Below are 18,847 nucleotides of genomic sequence, written 5' to 3' on the forward strand. Positions count from 1 at the left end.
TAAAGCCAACAGACAGGTGGGCGGGGCGAATAGGAGCCGTCGGTTTGAATGACAGCGGCGCAGCCAATTAGATTCTCGCATTTGTAGAGCCTCGCTATAGGCATCCAATCGTTGCTGCGAGTGCCCGCCTGGGCGGGGAGAAGAAGGCTGCGCGCGCATTCCGCTGCTATATAAGGGCTGGCGGTTGCTTCACGCAGCCAGAGTCGGTTGGGGAAAATCTGGGGTTGTAGTGGACGCTCGGAGCTGCCGCCATTATGAGAGAGATTGTGCACCTGCAGGCCGGGCAATGCGGAAACCAGATCGGAGCCAAGGTCCGGGCGGGGAAAGAGGGCGCGGGGGCGGGAGGGGAGCGTGCCCGGTCCATCGTGGCCGCCGCTGACGCGCTTCTCTTCGGCAGTTCTGGGAGGTGATCAGCGACGAACATGGTATCGACCCCACCGGCACCTACCACGGGGACAGCGACCTGCAGCTGGAGCGCATTAATGTCTACTACAATGAGGCCACAGGTAGGGCCCGGACCCGCCCCGTCGTGCTCCCCCCGGCCCCCCCCGGCGCGGTAGTCATGGCTCTCGCTGTGTTGCAGGCGGCAAGTACGTGCCCCGCGCCGTGCTGGTGGACCTGGAGCCCGGTACCATGGACTCGGTGCGCTCTGGGCCTTTCGGGCAGATATTCAGGCCAGACAACTTCGTGTTCGGTGAGTGCGCGGGGGCGGGAGGAACCGCGGGGTGGGGCGGGCAGGGCACTGCGGGGCTGCCCCGCCGCACATGCTCTGAGGGACCGGCCCGGACGGGGCTAATCCTGGCGTGGAATACCGGGATTGCGGCTGGGAGCGGCTCCCAGGTGGCACCAGAGGTCGTTGCTTTTTCGGTTTTTCGTTACCGCCTCCGTGCGTGCCACCGGGATAAATGGAGTGGCTGCTGTATCATTGATAATTAATGTTTGCCTGTGTCTGGCGAGCCACTGCAGAGGTGCCTGTGTGAAACCACAGCCCTGCGCTCGATAAGATGAAAGCTTTCATGGAGCCTGATGCTCTTAGGCTTTGCTTGCAAGCAATAAGCAGGAAGCAGTGACCGTAATCTAATACGAAAATGGCTCTTTTCCAGGTCAGAGCGGAGCAGGAAACAACTGGGCAAAGGGCCATTATACGGAAGGTGCTGAATTAGTCGATTCAGTGTTAGATGTTGTAAGGAAGGAGGCAGAAAGCTGTGATTGTCTCCAGGGCTTTCAGCTTACTCACTCCCTGGGTGGTGGCACAGGCTCTGGCATGGGTACCCTTCTCATCAGCAAAATCCGTGAGGAGTACCCAGACCGAATTATGAATACTTTCAGTGTGGTGCCCTCCCCTAAAGTGTCAGATACTGTAGTAGAGCCCTACAACGCCACGCTGTCGGTGCACCAGCTGGTGGAGAACACGGACGAGACGTACTGTATCGATAACGAGGCACTGTACGACATTTGCTTCAGAACACTGAAGTTAACGACCCCCACCTACGGTGATCTGAACCACCTCGTGTCAGCCACCATGAGCGGTGTCACCACCTGCCTGCGGTTCCCGGGCCAGCTCAACGCTGACCTGCGGAAGCTGGCAGTGAACATGGTTCCCTTCCCACGTCTGCACTTTTTCATGCCCGGTTTTGCCCCGCTCACCAGCCGTGGGAGCCAGCAGTACCGGGCTCTAACCGTGCCAGAGCTCACCCAGCAGATGTTCGATGCCAAGAACATGATGGCGGCGTGTGACCCTCGTCACGGCCGCTATCTGACAGTGGCCGCTGTCTTTAGGGGCCGCATGTCCATGAAAGAGGTGGATGAGCAGATGCTGAACGTTCAGAACAAAAATAGCAGCTATTTTGTTGAATGGATCCCTAATAACGTTAAGACAGCAGTCTGTGACATTCCACCTCGCGGCCTCAAAATGTCTGCCACCTTCATTGGCAACAGCACGGCCATCCAGGAGCTGTTCAAACGCATTTCTGAGCAGTTCACTGCGATGTTCCGCAGAAAGGCTTTCCTGCACTGGTACACGGGCGAGGGCATGGACGAGATGGAGTTCACAGAGGCTGAGAGCAACATGAACGACCTGGTGTCTGAGTACCAGCAGTACCAGGACGCCACAGCTGAGGAGGAGGGAGAGTTCGAGGAGGAGGCTGAGGAGGAGGCAGAGTAAAGCTATGCAGTTGAACACCTGTAAATTTTGTTTAAAGTTGTATGAACTCTCTCATTCAAAAAGTTCTGTTTGTGTTGTGTTGTTATTGCTGTTTCCGAGTCACTCCCAATGCTGTACAGGCACCATTAAAGCAGTTTTCACAGTGCAAGTCCCCGTCTCCTCTGTTCCCAGCGGTACGACTCCCGCGTGCCGTCCCCATAGGTGAGCCCACAGATGTCCTGCAGATCTGGAACACAAAAACAATAAACCATGGGGCTTAGCACTAGCACTGTCACCCTGTCCATGTCCCCCGCTTCTGTCCCTGCCCTCAGCCAGGTGCCTCTGCCGTGTCACTGCCATGGTGTCAGTCTGGTATGGGGACTGAAGATGTTCCCTGGTGTTCTCTTACACTCAGGTGCTGCTGGAGGGGGGCACATTTAGCAGGGAGGGTGGGATTAACTCCAGGCTGTGTCTAAATTTAGGTACCTGCCTGTGGCCTGGTGCAGCTGGGGCTGGCAGGAGCTGAGCAGGGGTCACAGGAGCTTTGAGCTGCCTGGGCACAAAATGGTGCCACAGAGCTGCGCCCAGCACTGGGTGTTTGGTGTTCCTGCAGCAGCTGAGCTGCTCCACTGCAGCTCCTCAGCCCTGCAGCCCCAGCAGGCAGCCCTGGCCTGGCCCAAGGGTGCTGGGTGCGCTGTCACAAGTGACACCAAAGCTGTCCTGCAGCACAGCCCTGCTGCAGTGATTTCAGAAACCACAGCTGAGGCTTGGATAATGAGGTGTTTGTGCAGCCTCTGCTCTTTGGGTGAGCTGAACACCTGACAGGTGTCTGGGACTGTTTGTCTCATGAAAACCCTGTATTAACAGCAGGTGTTTATAATGGAATCAATTCATGTTTGGTGCTGCTTCAAGTGACAAAGCTGTCACCAAGGAGCTGGACAGGAGGGAGCAGGCCCCTTCCCTGCTGAAAAAATTCTGTTCAGTGTTCTAAATTATAACTGCTTTTGTTTAAAGGTTTTCTGCCTTAATTAATTTTCTCCACGCAGAGCCGGACTGGTTGGAGCAGTTAAAACTGTGCTGACTGGTGGCTCCAGTGCAGGGAGGTGGGAATGTCTGCAGAGCAGGGCCCAGTGTCACACCTGCACTCAACATTCTGCTCTCTGGGCTCACCTCCCCAGCAGCCACAGCCCAGCCCTGCCTGCAGAGTTGTTTTCCCACTCTGCTTTCAATCCTGCCACATTTCATATCTTCTCCCATTTTCCCCCTCTGCACTGCAGCAAGGATGAGCAGTGAGTCCAGTTCTTCCCAGCTGAGCTCCATGATTTCCCACCCACATTACTGAGCTGTGACCAAACACAGCAAAATTTATTGAGATTTTTTAACCTGGTACATTAAATGCTTCCAGGTGCATGGACACACCTTCCCCTTACACACAAAATTCCTCCAGAGCTCTCCTTTTAGGCAGCCCAGGGCTCAGGCAGGGACCTGTCCTGATGGCAAAAACCATTTCCCTGCACTTTCTGTGCTTTCTCAACCCCTCCACACCATCTACCTTTTCCTTTTTATCAGACTTCAAGCTTTTTAGAGCAAACCCCTTTGCTGGCACGTGACAGGTGGGATGTCACTGAGCCTGGACAAGGGGTGGTGGCTGGAAATGTGAAGCCTGGGAGCGGCTGGCAGTGGGAATGCTGTGCTCTCCTGCAGCCAGGGCATGGCAGGGTTCCAGCAGCTCAGCGCAGACCAGAAGAAACCCACATGGAACACCTCAGTGATTGTTCACTGCTATGAAACTCCAGCCAGTAACAGCACCACTTAACCCAGTAATTAGCATTAGTGACTTTTATTTTCACTCAGCTGATGAACTTACGTGGTACAAAGCCCATGTAGTTGGGGATGAGTCCAGCACGGGTGTAAATTTTGGTGTCTGGCCAGTGTGTCAGGGGGAATCTCCTGCCCAACGTGTAAGGTGGATTTCTTTCCAAAAGCTGGAAAACAAAACAGAAAAGACCCCAAAACAACATGGAACAGTTTATTTTAAAACACACTATTTTTACCAAAGTCATGTGCTTTGACTCTGCATTATATAAAATATTTAAGCCAACATAAAACAATTCTCCTTCCAGTCCTGCTTTTTTCTAATTAAGAGCTACATTGCATTGTCCCTTTTCCCACTCCATAAATTTTTCTCCTGGCAGGTGTTGGCAGCAGTCCCTGCCAGCTCGTCCCCCATGGCCACAGCATGGCCCAGGTGCTGTCCTTGGGATCCTGATCCTGATTTATTCCCTTGGGGATCATCCCCAAGTCCCAAAGCTCCTGCTCTGCTGTCCCTGGAGCTGGTGCTCCTGTGCTGTGGCTGTGTTTGGGCTTGACCCCCTTTGTGTTTCCATGAGTCCCACCAACAGGAATGGCCTGGGATTCCCAGGCCAGGAGGAACAGGAAGGCTTAGGGAGCATTAACTGAAGGAAGAGTGCAAATCATCTCCTGCCCTCTGAGGCTGGCCAGCAGCACGGGTGTCACAGAAGCCCTGAAGGTGTCCCTGGAGCTGTGTTTGGGGTGTGGAGCAGGGATGTGGGTCACGGAGCCAGCACACCGAGCCTTTGTGCTGGGATGGAGCCCAGGCTGCGGCTCCTCGGGGGGTTTCTGCCGTGCAGGCAGTGAGCAGCCATCCATGGCACATCTGTAACCGAGGACAACGAAGATTTAGGGCAGCAGATGAGAGGCTTGAAGTCAGAAGCCATCTTAGCTGGAATTGTGGTGTGATTCTCCTCCCTTCAGCCCTGCAGCCCGGAGCGCTGCATCCCGCACGGACGGACGGACGGACGGATGGACAGACGGACCCTCCCCGGCCGATCCAGGGCACTGCAGGCGTGGGCAGCGGGGCGGGAAGGGTGGCCCACAGCACACTCAGGGATAAATGCCGGGTTTTGTTCCGTTTGCTCCATTTCGATTCCTATTCACGGCAGCAGGGAAGCAGACAGCAGCCGGCACAGAGAATGCAGCTCATGCAGAGCTCGGCGCTGCTCTCCCCGCTCAGTTCTGCCCAGATGATTCCTCCGAGCTGGGCACCCTCAGCCCGGGACGCTTTTCCGACATCAGCCCCCTGTGCTCGGGGATGGAGGGGATGGAGGCACGGCCGTGTGACCCGGGGAGCAGCAGGGGCTGGGGGGCTCAGCCTGGGGTTAATGCACTTAATGCTGGACCTGAGAGGCTGCTGAATGCTGGGAATGACACTGCACCCCGGGGATCACACTGCACCCCAGGAATTACACTGCATCCCAGGGATCCCTCTGCACCCCGGGGATCCCTCTGCACCCCAGGAATGACACTGCACCCCGGGAATCACACTGCATCTAGGGATCCCTCTGCATCCCAGGGAATCTCACTGCATCCCAGGGATCCCTCTGCACCCTGGGGATGACACTTCATCCAAGGATCTCACTGCACCCCAGGAATCACACTGCACCCTGGGGATCCCTCTGCATCCCAGAGATCTCACTGCATCCAAGGATCTCATGCACCCCAGAGATCCCTCTGCACCCTAGAAATCCCTCTGCACCCCAGGAATGACACTGCACCCCAGGGATTCTCCCTCTGCACCCCAGAGATCCCTCTGCACCCCAGGATCTCACTGCACTCTGGGAATCACACTGCACCCCGGGGATCCCCCTGCACCCCAGAGGTCCCTCTGCATCCCAGGTTCTCTCTGCACCCCAGGATCTCACGCCGTGCTGGGGGCAGGGAGGGCTGGGTAGCTCTGAATGCAAACTCAGCTGCTCTGAACTCAAACTCCCTGCAAGGAGGGATCTCCCTCTCCGTGCCGAGGATTGTGTGTCATTGTACGGGAGCTCTTACAGCAAGGGGAAAACAGCCTTTCAGGAGGGATATTTCTGCATCCTTCCCAAAAGGAGGAGAAAGAAGGTCAAGATCCCTTGAAGACAAATTGTGTTAGGAAAGGAGAAAGCCTTACAACCAAATAAATGATATATCACAGGAAGTCACCAGCACTGCCAACCAGACAGAGGAGATGTATGCTATAAAGGAAGTGCGCACAGTTGCATCCTGTATTTCTGCACCCAGAGCAACGTTTTTAACAGCTACTCTTGACCCAGCCCTCACTATATTTCCTTAATCCTTTTATGAACTCATTTACCATCCCTTAATGTCCCAAGGAAACAAGTTACAGAATTTAATTGCTGGTGGTTTTTTTCAGCATTTGATTTTGCTTGTACTTGTACCCCAGTTCTAATCCTGATCCTGAAAATTCAGCACCAGCATTATGCACATTCTCATTTCATTAATCTAGTCCAATAATCCAGTTCTAAAATCCTGAAAATTCAGCACCAGCATTATGCACATCCTCATTTCAATAATCCATAATTTACCTGGCGACGGTCAAATTCCTGCATGGCTTTCTTCACACCCAGCAGGTAGGTCATGCCAACGTTGTCCAGGGAGCAGGGGATGTAGCCAGTGTACCCTTTGGGTGGAGGAAAAAGATAACATTTTCTGCTTGAGAACATACAGAGATCATTTAAAGATCAAGCACTCTGAGAATAGAGGAACCTGGGATGAATATCAAACCTTAAAGTATAGGAAGGAAAAATGAATCTGTTTAAATTGTAAAATTAACTCTCACATGTGAGGTATCTTCTCTGAAAGAGGTTTTTTTGCCTTATGATTCCCAAGGAGAACACAATGGCCTGAACTGATTTTTGTTGGTCTGCACATGGTATGGAAGAACCATTTCATTTTCTTAGTCCTTTTTTTTTTTTTTTTTAACATCTACAGCTCTTCCATGTTTTCTCCCAGTTTAAGACACACAACAACAGGATGTCCAACCTTTTTTCCTCATCTCCTCTGCCCATCCAACAAATTCCCCCAAGAGAAACTTTATAAAGTCTAAAACTACACAAAACCTACTGAGGTAGAACCTAAAAGCAGCCCAAACTCCCTCTTTCCAAAGGAATGCTTTGGAAAGGAAATTTGTCTTCTGCACCCTAAAGCCTGCACAGTGTCTCATTTTAACTGGGATATTGTGATCCCTGTAGTGCAGAGTGAAGGATCCCACCTGCTGCAGTTGGATCCTTGAGGGGGATCAGCCCATCACCCATCTTATCCCTCCTGCTGCACAGGAATGTTCTCCCAGAGCAGGGGGGAAGATGTAGAACACCCTTTGTGGGACACATTTTACGCCTTTATGGTGGGGCCACATCCCTGTATGTGTGGATTTGGTGGTTCAGGAAAACATCTGATTTCTAGGAGATGGAAACCACCCCAGCAGGGTGGGGCAGAGCCCAAGGACAGCTCTCCTCACCACCTGCAGGGAAATGAGGAGGTTCCTGAATCCCTTCCACTGCCCATGGGCAAAGGGTGACAGCATCCCAAAGGGTGACAGCATCCCAAAGGGTGACAGCATCCCAAGGGGTGACAGCATCCACAGGGTGACAGCATCCCAAAGGGTGACAGCAACCTGAAGGGTGACAGCAACCCGAAGGGTGACAGCATCCAAAGGGTGACAGCAACCCAAAGGGTGACAGCATCCCAAGGGATAACAGCATCCCAAACAGTGACAACATCCCAAAGGGTGACAGAGCATCCCAAAGTGGGACAGCATTCACAGGGTGACAGCATCCCAAAGGGTGACAGCATCCACAGGGTGATAGCATCCCAAGGGGTGACAGCATCCAAAGAGTGACAGCATCCCAAAGGGTGACAGCATCCACAGGGTGACAGCATCCCAAGGGTGACAGAATATCCCAAAGGGTGACAGAATATCCCAAATAAACGCCCTTGCAGGGAGAGCAGCAGGGATATTTTTATATTTTCCATCCCAAACAAGGTGGAGCCACCAGGCAATGCCACTGAGGTTTCCCCTGGGCAGAAGGGTCACACCGTGTCCTCAGGGTGCTCAGGTGCCCTGGCTGTGCTTTACCTAAGGTGACTTTCTGTCGGATGGCATTGGGCACTGGCAGCACTGGCAAGGTGTAATCTGCTGCTGCAACCCCTCCTGGCAGTGCCACACCTCCGGTTTCCAGCTGCTCAAAACAAAGAGAGAAATCAAATCAAACACCAGTAAAACCTGCTCCTGCCCTTGGCTGCACTGCTGAAATCACTGCCAGGGCTGGGAATGGCAGCTCCCATTTCCAGTTCTTCCCAACTTCACTCCAAGAGCCTCCCCAGCCATTTCTGGGAAAGCCAAATTACGAGAGGAGCAAGTAGCAGACCTAGAAGGGGTTTGCAAAATCCAGGGGGAGCTTTGGCACTGAGCTCCTGGGTAAATCTGTTTCTGAGGGCAAGGAGCAGGAATGCCCCTTCTTGGGATTTACATCCAAGCCAGCTTTTGACTCCATACGTCAAACCTCTAATCTCTGCCTTCAGAGGATTTGCAGAAATCCTGGGATTTCTGCAGGAACGTGACAGAGGCTGTCACTGGCTCCAGAGAAAAGAAATGTTTTATTTAAAAATAATAAAAATAATAATTTTTAAACAAATCAAACAAAAACCAAAACAAACAAAAAAAACCCCAAAACCCAAAAACAACCCAAAAAAACTCAAAAAAACAAACAATAAAAACCAACAAAGAAAAAAAAAACAAACAAAAAGAGCACCATGAAACATGTTGGTCTGGAGGGATATTTGGCTGTGCTGTGCTCAACAGCCCCCAGATCAACAGGCAAATCCCAGTACTGGTGTTCAAAGGGGAAGCAATGGTGGTGGGAAATTCAGGTAGGGGCAGAAACCCAACCAAAGGTGCTGGGACTGCTCTCGTTTTGGGAGGAGGAGGAGGAGGAGGAGGAGGAGGAGGAAGGCAGCATCCAAGGACACCCTAAGGAAGCACAAGCCTGGCTGCCCAGCACAGCACAGCACAACTTTAGGGACTGAGACTGAAGCCAAACCCACCCAAAAGAGAAATTAAGTGGTTTTGATTGGGAACTGTAATTAATGATCAAAACCATTTCCTGAAGATGGAGTAGATTTGCTGCTGCTGGAAACATTTTTGTGTCTGATCTTTCTCCACACAAACTCCTAACTTTTTGTGCCCTTGCCATTTGCTGGATTAACCCCTTTTCTGACCCAGAGATGTAGCAACTGAGTGGCATTTTAAAAACTTTTATTCTATTTTCAGTCTCATGTGAAGGGTGAGACAATACAGATGTTATAATTCACGCCATCACAATCAGAAGCTTTAAAGCATTCACAACATAGTATAAAAAGCTAATTAAAGCTAATATTATTAAAGCTAATAAGCCAAAAAACACTCATAGTGTATTGTAATTAAGGAATAGTTAGCTTCTAATTGTAATAGCATAAATCAGAAGCTTTAAAGCATTTACAGCATGGCGTGGCTAAAGCTAATAAGCCAAAAAACACTTACAGTGTTTATGTACACTTATATGTACTTCAGTTAAATATTTTAATACACATATACACCTCTATGTATTGTAATTAAGAAATAGTTAGCTTCTAATTGTAACGGCATCGATTATAATATGTGTATTATCTCACCCTTCACATGAGACTGAAAATGGAATAAAAGTTTTTAAGAGACCTCTGAGTTACCCCATCTCTGGGTCAGAAAAGGGCATAATGTGGGTCAGAAAAGAGCATTTTGTAGGTCAAAAAAGAGCATTTTGTGGGCCAGAAAAGGGCACAATGTGGGTCAGCAAAGGGCACAATCCAACAGGCACTCCCAGCCGTGTGCAATCCCCTCCTCACCCCTCACCCCCAGCCCCACTCACCGTTTTTGTCCCTTCACACTGGCACTGGCAGGGCCCTGTCCCTTTGCCCAGCAGCCGTGCCAGGGGTGCCATGGCCAGCTCCCTGTTCAGCTGCTCGACTGCGGGGTGTGGGGCCAGCCCTGGGGGCTGCCAGCCCTGCTGGGCACCGGGCAGGGCCAGGGAGCTCTGCCAGCCCTGCTGGGCACCGGGCACGGCCGGGGGGCACGGCCCAGCCTGGGCACCCATGGGGGGCTGCACCGGCTCCTCCAGCACCGTGGGCACGGGCTGAGGCCCCAGGGAGATCTCGGGAGGGCTCGTGATGGTCTGGTAGGTGACATAACCTGAGGGACAGACACTGAGTTAGAGGATGAGGCATTCCTGTTATCCCTGTGCCATGGGAAGGAGCCTGGAGGTAGAACCAGAACAGATCAACTTGGAAGAGACCACAAGGATCCACTCCATGCACATCCCAGAATAGCTACAAACCATGAACTCCATTTAAATTAAATGTAAATAACTAAAAACCAAAGGGAAGCAGCAATACATAAAGAATGTACTGCAGGAAACAATGAGATATGGAATTTCTGCTTTGTATAGGCTTCCATATTATTCCTACAATGGTTTTGGATGCATCATTATTCCTTGTAGCCCTCTTGGTTCTTTAATTTCCAAATCCTGGGAGCAGTATACTTATGCCTGCTGAGTTCTTTTTTCACAAGTTTGTTTCCATTTTTCCTCTGATCCTCATCAGCCCCATCAATAATCCAGCCTGCACAGAAATCCAGCACAAATCCCAGTTAAATAACATTTATTCCAGCTGTCACTGAAACAGTAAAATATCACCAGCCAAGCTAAAAGGGGGAAAAACCCTCAATCCTTAACTCCACGTGGCTGTGGCAGCCCACCCCAAACAGAGCCCCCTCCAAGGAATTCTTGCTCTGGCACCAAGGAAAGGATCTGCTGTAACACTGGCTGGAAAAACATTATCTCACATCCAAATATCTCCACTGTGAACCAGGGACAGAGCCCTGTCATTTGAGATTCTGCAGGGACAGCTGAGCTGGGCAACTTTTCTCTGATTTCCCCTTTAAAATCCCCCTGACGTGGCTCCCCAGCCCCGTGTGACCTCCCTGGCTCAGGCACTTTCTCTGTGCCAGCAGTGAAACTCATTTTCCCCTCCTCTGTAGTTCCAGAGGAGAATCCTCCACCCCACAGCCTTCTTGGAAAACTGTTCCTGTGTCAGCCTGGTCTTTTTAAAACAAACCAAATTCCTTCCATTTTTGTGCTCACAGGCCATTTTTTCCCAGGTCATTACAGCCTTCCTGTGAGCTCCCCTTGGGAGCACATCTGCATCCTAGGGCTGAGCCTGGGGAGTGAATGAGGAGCTCCCTTCCAGCAGAGGCTCCATCTGCAGACAGCCCATTCCTCTGCAGGGCTGGAATACTCTTAGAGGTTTTGTCCAAGCTGAATGATTCCATGATTTCTGAAAATCTACAGAAATCAGCAAAATCTGCCCTTTTCTGCATGAGTATAAATTTCTGGTGGGCATTTAGGTGTGTAATCTGCCCATAATTATATAATAATGTGTGTATGTGTGTATATATATATATATATACACACATTTTATATTTTTTTTATATATATACACATATACATTATATATATACACACATATATACACATTATATATATATATACACATTATATATTATTATTATATGTGTAAGATATAATATATATTATATATAATATATATTTATATATATTTATATATATATATTATATATGTATATATATAAATAATATATCTTCTGTATACAACTTTATTTTTATATAACTATATTGTTATATATATAAACCAATATATATACACATTATATATTATTTAACATATATATTATTTAACATATAATATATAACATATATTATATATATAAAACAGATTATAAAATATATAAAAATATATAAATATATATAAATAATATATATTCTGTATACAACTTTGGGAAATATATATAATATGCTCTATGCAACTGAATTATCAAGTATTCAAGCTGGCACCAAAATAAGGAAAAATCCTTGATTAAAATGATTTTTCAATCTAATGTGAAAATTTTAAACCAGGTTTACTTTTTACTTCATTATTAAGAAGAATGTTGAATCTACTCTCTTTCTCCCACAAACCAAAGGAAAAGGAACCTTAGATTGTTCTGTACATGAGAAATCCGTGTGAGCTCCTTTTTATCCCCCTGGGGTTTGCAAACTGATTGATTCTGAAAGGCTGCACAGTGAAGCACAAAATGAAAAGCCAGGAGAGCACAGTGCTTCTGATTTGAGGAAATATCCACATTTTCACCTCAGGTTCCAGTTGCAGCATGGATGATGGATAATTCAGCACATCCCTGGCTGATCTCATGGAATCACAGAATGTCCTGAGCTGGAGGGACCCACCAGGATCACCTGGAGCTCTGGCAGCCTCGGGGCCGTGCCCATTCCCTGGGCAGCCTGGGCAGTGCCAGCACCCTCTGGGGGCAGAACCTTGCCCTGAGCTCCAGCCTGAGGTGACACAGCCCTTTTCTAGTCACCAGATTGAAAAGATCCCCAACAACAGAGCCTGATTGCACTTCCAGCAAGAAAACAAATGGGATTCAACTGATAGAAACTATCGAAGTATTGGTGCCCATCAATGAGACTTTATCAAAGCCAGGCCTTGAGAAAAATTTTGAGACTGAGTTTGCCACAGGCCCCACACTGCCACGAGCTCTTTGATCACCATCACACAAAACAATCACATAAAACACCCAGGAGGACACCAGGAGCACCTGGCAGGGTTTGAGGGATTGCTCAGGCCCAGCTGGGCAGCAGGGCTGGGGTGACCTTGTCAGCACAGCCAGGGCTGGTTCTTCAGGACCTCCCTGAGGAGCAGCAAACACGAGCACCAGCACTGGCAACCAGGAGGGAACCAAAATAATGAGAGAGCAACTCAGTCAACTGGTTAGTTGGGTCTGTCCAAGGTGTGTTTTAGACCAAGGAAATGCAAATCCAGATCTCCAGGAATGAGGCCTGTAAACACCAGCTGTGCAGTGCAGGCCTGATCCTGGAGAGCAGGGCCAGGAGCAGCAGAGAGGCCCCAAGAAGCTGCATGACACAAATTCCCAGTGAGAAATGAGAGAGGAACACTTGGATGTGGCCATCCCCAGGGAAATAAAGACCCAGATCCCACAGGGGCACCTTATCCCCGTGTTCAGCATGCAGGAAACTCATTCCCACTGTCCAGGCCATCCAAACAGCCATGGGATGTGGCAAAAGTGTCCCCAAAGGATGGCACATGTGTCCCCAAAGGGTGGCACATCCCCAGGGCAGTCCTGAGTGCCTGCCTGGGGCTGCTCAGCAGGGACACAGCACCCTGCACAAAGGGCTGGGACTTGGAAGGAAATTCCTGCAAATTCCCAGTGCTGGGAATCCACATGAGCCTGTCTGGGCTTGATGGAGGAGGTGGAGTCTGTTAGCAAAGTGGAAAGGGGAAAGAGGGAAAAGAAGGGAGAAAAAAAAGAGGGAAAAGAGAGGGGGAAAGAGGGGTAAAGGTGGGTAGAAAAGGGAAAAGAGGCGGGAAAAGGGAAAAGAGGGAAAAAGAGGGAAAGGAGGAGGGAAAAAAGGAAAAGAGGAAAAAAAGCAAAAAGAGGGGGGAAAAAGAGGAAAAAGAAGAGGAAAAAAATTAGGGAAAAAAATGGGAAAAAAGAGGGAAAAGGAGGAAAGAAAGGGAAAACACAGGAGGCTTCTGCTGAGCTGAGGAGGAGCAGCAAGAAGCAGAATCAAGGCCAAGCTGTCAGAGCTGGAGCAGAGTGAGCTGTACACCAGGCAGGTGAGCCAGAAAAGAATCTGATTTAGGAGACCAGACCTTCCCCAGAAAGATGGATTTCAGCCTGTGGAATTGTGCTGGGTTTGACTGGGATAGAGGTAATTTTCTTTATAGAATATAAAGGCCATGGTTTGGATTTGTGAGCAGGCAGCTGTATGGGGTTTGGTTGCCAGTCAGGGTTAAACCATAATAGGAATTCTGGAAGAATTGGGGAGTGAGTTAATGATATGCCATAAAATCACTTATCTTCATTGAACTGAAGATAACCTGGGAACTAAACTCTCCACAGCACCAGAATCCCCATCCTCATCAGCTGAGGCCCAGAGCTGCAGCACCTCACTCTGCTCCTCCCCAGCTGTCAGAGCTGTGATTCCCCAAGGAAAAAATCCCATTTCATCCAAGGACAGAGCCCACCGTTGGTAATTAATTAATTAGTGCTCATTAACAGGGCCCATTTGCTCACCTGGGTGGTCGATGTGGTAATGGTACTGGAGGAGGTTTTCCTTGGAGTCCAGGGGTGCCAGCAGGGAGCGAGGGCTCTTCCTGACGCTGGGATCTGTCAGCAGCTCGTGGGTGGTCCTGCCATAGGTGTCCCCAAAGGTGAAGGTGAACTGAGGGACATAGCCCCCATAGCTGGGGAGGAAAGCAGAAAGGAGCCATGAGCATGATGGCAGTGGGGGATGTGCACTGGTGGGGTTAATTGTGGAATCCCAGACTGGTTTGGGTTAAAAGGGACCTTAAATCCCATCCAGTGCCTCCCCTGCCATGGCAGGGACACCTCCCACTGTCCCAGGTGCTCCCAGCCCTGTCCAGCTGCTGCCAGGAGCTGCCCAGGCCCCTCAGGCTGTTTGCTCAGGGACACAAAGGGACGATCTGGCTCACACAGGGGAGGGGGGGTCTGGATGCCCCTGGTGAGGACGGGGCAAGGTGACAGATCACCTGGATGATGGAAACCCCACAAAGAGAAATCAATGCAGAACATGCACAGAGAGTGGGAAGATGTCATAGAATGAAATCAAGAGGTGCTGGAGTAATGGAGGATCTGAGCAGGCCCAGGGGGTTCAGAGAATCCCAGACTGGTTTGGGTTGGAGGGAACCTTAAAGCCCATCCAGCGCCACCCCTGCCATGGCAGGGACACCTCCCACTGTCCCAGGTGCTCCCAGCCCTGCCCAGCCTGGCCTTGGGCACTGCCAGGGATCCAGGGGCAGCCACAGCTGCTCTGGGCACCCTGTGCCAGGGCCTGCCCACCCTCACAGGGAACAATTCCCAATTCCCAATGTCCCATCCAGCCCTGCCCTCTGGCAGTGCAGACCTGCTGCAGTGTCTGTGCCCTGGGCAGGCCCTGTGCAGAGCCCAGGGGAGGGAGGATGGATTGAGCACAGGGGGAGAACTGAGAGCCCAGGTGTGGTGACGGGAGCCAGCAGGGAGTGTCTGTGTTTCACATGCATGTTCTCCTCTGGCAGCACACGCTGCTCATCAGCTCTCAGGCATGTACAGGCACAGGCCCCTGGTTCATGCAGAAACGTGGGTGAGGTGAGGGAGCAGCACCTGTGGATGTGGATGGGAACACTCCCAGCCCAGCCTGGGCTTTGGCAGCACCAACATCCACAATCCTCCAGTTAAAACACCATTTCCAGTTCAATGTGCCCCAGTCTAAACTTTGCAGTGCCTCTCTGCTCTGACACACTGTAACTGAGAAAATCCCAGTGTCTGTTGTTCAGTATTGAAACTCAAAAATCAGAATAATTCCTCTCTTGTACCCTCCTCTCTCTGCTCACAGTGAAGGGTGGGCCCAGGCTGATGAGCCCACCCTGGCACTGATTGCACAGGGAAGGTTGTCAGTCCCAGGAACAAACACAGCTCAGATTTTGGGATCTCTCCCCTGCCCAGTCCCCAAGCTGGGCACTGTCACTTGTTGTGGCCAAGGGCAGGGCAGGTGCTGGAGCTCTGAGCCACCATCAGACACTCGAGTTGCTCCAGTCTCACATTTCCTAATGCTGATGCTATTCCAGCACTGAAGGAAGGAAGAGCAGCCAGTTGCAATGGACAGAAATGTTCCATCAATGAGCCCAGCGTGGATCCGGGGCTAAAGCCAGATGATGCATGAGGATCATAAGATGATGAGTAAGTCCTTTCCCTTCCAAATAGTTTAAACAGCAGCCAGCAGAGCTGTGCATTTACTCTGGGCAGGTTTCCCCACTCTGCGTGCAGGATTCCTCCTGGTGCCTCAACCCCAGGGGTTCTCAATGATAAACTGAGCAAGGGCACAAATGACACAGCCCAAATAATTACAGGATGGCTGGAGGGATTTTGATCCTGGACAAATAATGGCTGGGCTGAGAAAGGGCTCTGCTCCCCTGCAATTAAACAGAGATCACCTGAGCCAGGGGGATCTGCCATGAGGGAGGCACAGGTGAATCCTGGGGCAGGATCAGCCTCAGCAGGGCTGGCTGTGCCCCGTGCTGGGGTCAATGAGGGACCCCCTTTTGGAGAGCCCTGTCTGGGTTCAGGCTGTGAGCAGTGAAACCCCTCTGGCCCGAGGCTGAGCCCTCTCACCCCCCTTGCTCAGCCCTATCTCCTCCATCGCCAGTCCCAAACCTGCTCTGCCTCCCTGCCAAGCACAGCCTTGGCCCTGGGCCATCCTCGCTTGTCTCCAAACCCTCCCCAGCTCTGCAGAGCCAGGCTGTGCCCAGGAATCATGGACTGAGCCCTTCCCTGCCCACCCAGACCCTCCCAAGCCATCCCACTCACTGGGTTTAGGTTTCCTAGTGCCCTGAGCACTGTAGTGGCTTTTCCAAACCCCTGCTGTGGCTTCCCAGTCCCTGGAGCTCCGTGGTGCCTTTCCAGACCCCTGCTGTGACCATTGCCTGGCTCTGGGGCTCTTGGGGTGTATGTAGCTCCTCTGGCACAGGGGGTGCAGCACATGGGATACCTGGGGACATCCTGGACACCAACCCTTCTCCTGTGACAGCCCAGTGCAGGCTCTGCTGGGGATGCCCTCCAGGCAGCTCCTCCTCATCCTCAGCACCCAGGGGTGCTGAGCACAGCACCAACAGGAACAGCAGCAGGGTTTGCCTCCTCCTCCTCCAGCTCAGAGAGGAGCAGCCCCAGGTGCTGTGTCCACCCCAGGTCCTGGAGCTGCTCCTGAGGGAGCTGCAACCAGGCAGGGCTGAGCAAGGGAAGCTGTGGGGGATTTTGGGGCTGCCATTCCAGCCACAGCTCCCTCCTTGCTGTCCCTCATCTGTCCCCAGCACAGCTCAGATGGCACACAGGGAATGTCACATCGGATGGGCACAGCAATGCAAAAATGAGTAAAAAAACCCCAGGCTCAGAGCTTATGTAAGTGGGAAGGTGGAGAGATCAGAAATGGAAAATCCTGCCTGTCACTGCAAGGGGAAGGGCTGGCTGGGTCACCAGCAGGAGCAGCCCCAAGGAAAGAGCTCCACCCTCTCCCTGTGCCTGGGCTCTGCCTCCCCAGCCCTGCCTGCCATTCCCTGTGCCAGGGCTCCCCTCAGCCTGGGCTAATCCCAGGGATTCACCTGCTTTTCCCCTGGGGCCACCCTCTTTGCACATCCCAGGTCTCACCCAGGGACCCCACACACACAAAGTCTTAATTCACAGCAAATCCCCAATTCCTCCCATTCACATCTTACCTTCTCCCCCTGCCTCATTTCCAGGCTTTCTTCCTTCCAAGCCTTTAGAGGAGAGTGTCCCAAAGAGCTTTGGGAAGAAATCCAATTTATGGAGGAGGTGACAAAAGTTCCCAGTGTCTGCCCCAGCAGCAGGACAGGGCTCCAGCCCAGTGACCAGAGGGTGTCACATCTGCACAACCCTTCAGTCAAAGGAGACTTCCAAAAATCCTTCATGCAGATTTTAAGACAGTTTGGAAGCCAAGCCCTGCACAGGAGCTCTGCTGACATTTGGCAGCTTAAAAGAAATGAGGAAAAAGTGGGGAAAAGAACCATGTTGGCTTTGCTGTCCATGTGCCATGGCATGTTCTGCAGTTCTACCCCTCTGTAAGGTGCTGCTTCCCCTGGAGCTGTCTCTCCTTCAGAGCATGGATACGTGGAATATTGAATAGTGTCTTAAAGAAAAACCCAAAACATCCTGAGCCATAAACACTCCCTGACCCCAAGCAGAGCCTTGTGCATTGGAAATGGATGTTTTGGATGGACTCACCCAGGGATGTGGTAGGGGTTTTCAGGGAAGATGCTCTTTCCCCCCGAGCCTGCCATGATGATGTTAAAGCCCGTGCTGGGCAGCAGGGAAGGAGACACAGCTCAATGCAATCACCAGGGGAGCTCTGTGATGTCAGCCCCAACAGGTTCCACCTGCAGCACAAACCCCTCAGCTGCTCCTGGACACAGCTCTGTCCTTCCCCACCTTGTCTGGGAGCAGCACAGGAATTCTACAGTGTTTGTCAGATTTCCTGAGGGCTTCCAGCCCTGGACCCAGGGCTCCCTGGGAGTGGCCCCAGCACAAACACAGGTCCCTGTTCACACTCACAGGGCCATGTTCACAGACAAGGGTCCATGTTCACACACAGGTCCCTGTTCACACTCACAGGGCCATGTTCACACACCCAACTCACACTCACAGCTCCATGTTCACACTCATAGCTCCATGTTCACACACACAGCTCTATGGTCACACTCACAGCTCCCTGTTCACACACACAGCTCCATGTTCACACATAGCTCCATGTTCACACACAGCTCCATGTTCACACTCACAGCTCCATATTCACACTCACAGCTCCATGTTCACACTCACAGCTCCATATTCACACTCACAGCTCCATATTCACACTCACAGCTCCATGTTCACACATAGCTCCATGTTCACACACAGTTCCATGTTCACACTCACAGATCCATATTCACACTTACAGCTCCATGGTCACACACACACCTCCCTGTTCACACACCCAACTCACGCACACAGCTCCATGTTCACACACAGTTCCATGTTCACACTCACAGCTCCCTGTTCACACACACAGCTCCATGTTCACACACAGTTCCATGTTCACACTCACAGCTCCCTGTTCACACACACAGCTCCATGTTCACATACAGCTCCACGTTCACACACAGCTCCATGCTCACATTCACAGCTCCCTGCTC

The 18,847-nt window shown here is 51.2% G+C and overlaps 2 protein-coding genes across 2 annotated transcripts; one reads left to right on the top strand and one right to left on the bottom strand.

Annotated features, from left to right (window-relative positions):
• The first annotated feature begins 190 nt into the window (after positions 1 to 190).
• Positions 191 to 2,312, top strand: TUBB4B (tubulin beta 4B class IVb). The gene is made up of 4 exons (XM_054284159.1): positions 191 to 311; positions 398 to 506; positions 584 to 694; positions 1,104 to 2,312. The coding sequence occupies exons 1-4, from the start codon at positions 255 to 257 to the stop codon at positions 2,162 to 2,164; spliced, it is 1,338 nt and encodes a 445-aa protein (XP_054140134.1). The 5' UTR covers positions 191 to 254; the 3' UTR covers positions 2,165 to 2,312.
• On the bottom strand, positions 2,290 to 17,956 carry FAM166A (family with sequence similarity 166 member A). Its single transcript, XM_054284160.1, has 7 exons — positions 17,901 to 17,956; positions 14,184 to 14,353; positions 9,883 to 10,202; positions 8,076 to 8,181; positions 6,526 to 6,620; positions 4,011 to 4,128; positions 2,290 to 2,390 (listed from the first exon to the last, which is right to left on the bottom strand). The coding sequence occupies exons 1-7, from the start codon at positions 17,954 to 17,956 to the stop codon at positions 2,302 to 2,304; spliced, it is 954 nt and encodes a 317-aa protein (XP_054140135.1). The 3' UTR covers positions 2,290 to 2,301.
• Positions 17,957 to 18,847: the final 891 nt, after the last annotated feature.

The sequence above is a fragment of the Melozone crissalis genome, unplaced genomic scaffold (genome assembly GCF_028551555.1).
Source record: "Melozone crissalis strain CALT ecotype California unplaced genomic scaffold, PUWL_Pcris_2 ptg000041l_1, whole genome shotgun sequence".
Lineage (NCBI taxonomy): Eukaryota > Metazoa > Chordata > Aves > Passeriformes > Passerellidae > Melozone > Melozone crissalis.

Excerpts from the sequence above, each read along its gene's own strand:
- FAM166A (XM_054284160.1), bottom strand. The coding sequence starts at position 17,956 with ATGGCAGGCTCGGGGGGAAAGAGCATCTTCCCTGAAAACCCCTACCAC. Across the intron at positions 10,203-14,183 it reads TTACCACATCGACCACCCAG|GTTATGTCACCTACCAGACC; the intron begins GTGAGCAAATGG and ends TCTGTCCCTCAG. Across the intron at positions 6,621-8,075 it reads CCGACAGAAAGTCACCTTAG|GGTACACTGGCTACATCCCC; the intron begins GTAAAGCACAGC and ends CTCCACCCAAAG.
- TUBB4B (XM_054284159.1), top strand. The coding sequence starts at position 255 with ATGAGAGAGATTGTGCACCTGCAGGCCGGGCAATGCGGAAACCAGATC. Across the intron at positions 312-397 it reads GAAACCAGATCGGAGCCAAG|TTCTGGGAGGTGATCAGCGA; the intron begins GTCCGGGCGGGG and ends TCTCTTCGGCAG. Across the intron at positions 507-583 it reads CTACTACAATGAGGCCACAG|GCGGCAAGTACGTGCCCCGC; the intron begins GTAGGGCCCGGA and ends GCTGTGTTGCAG.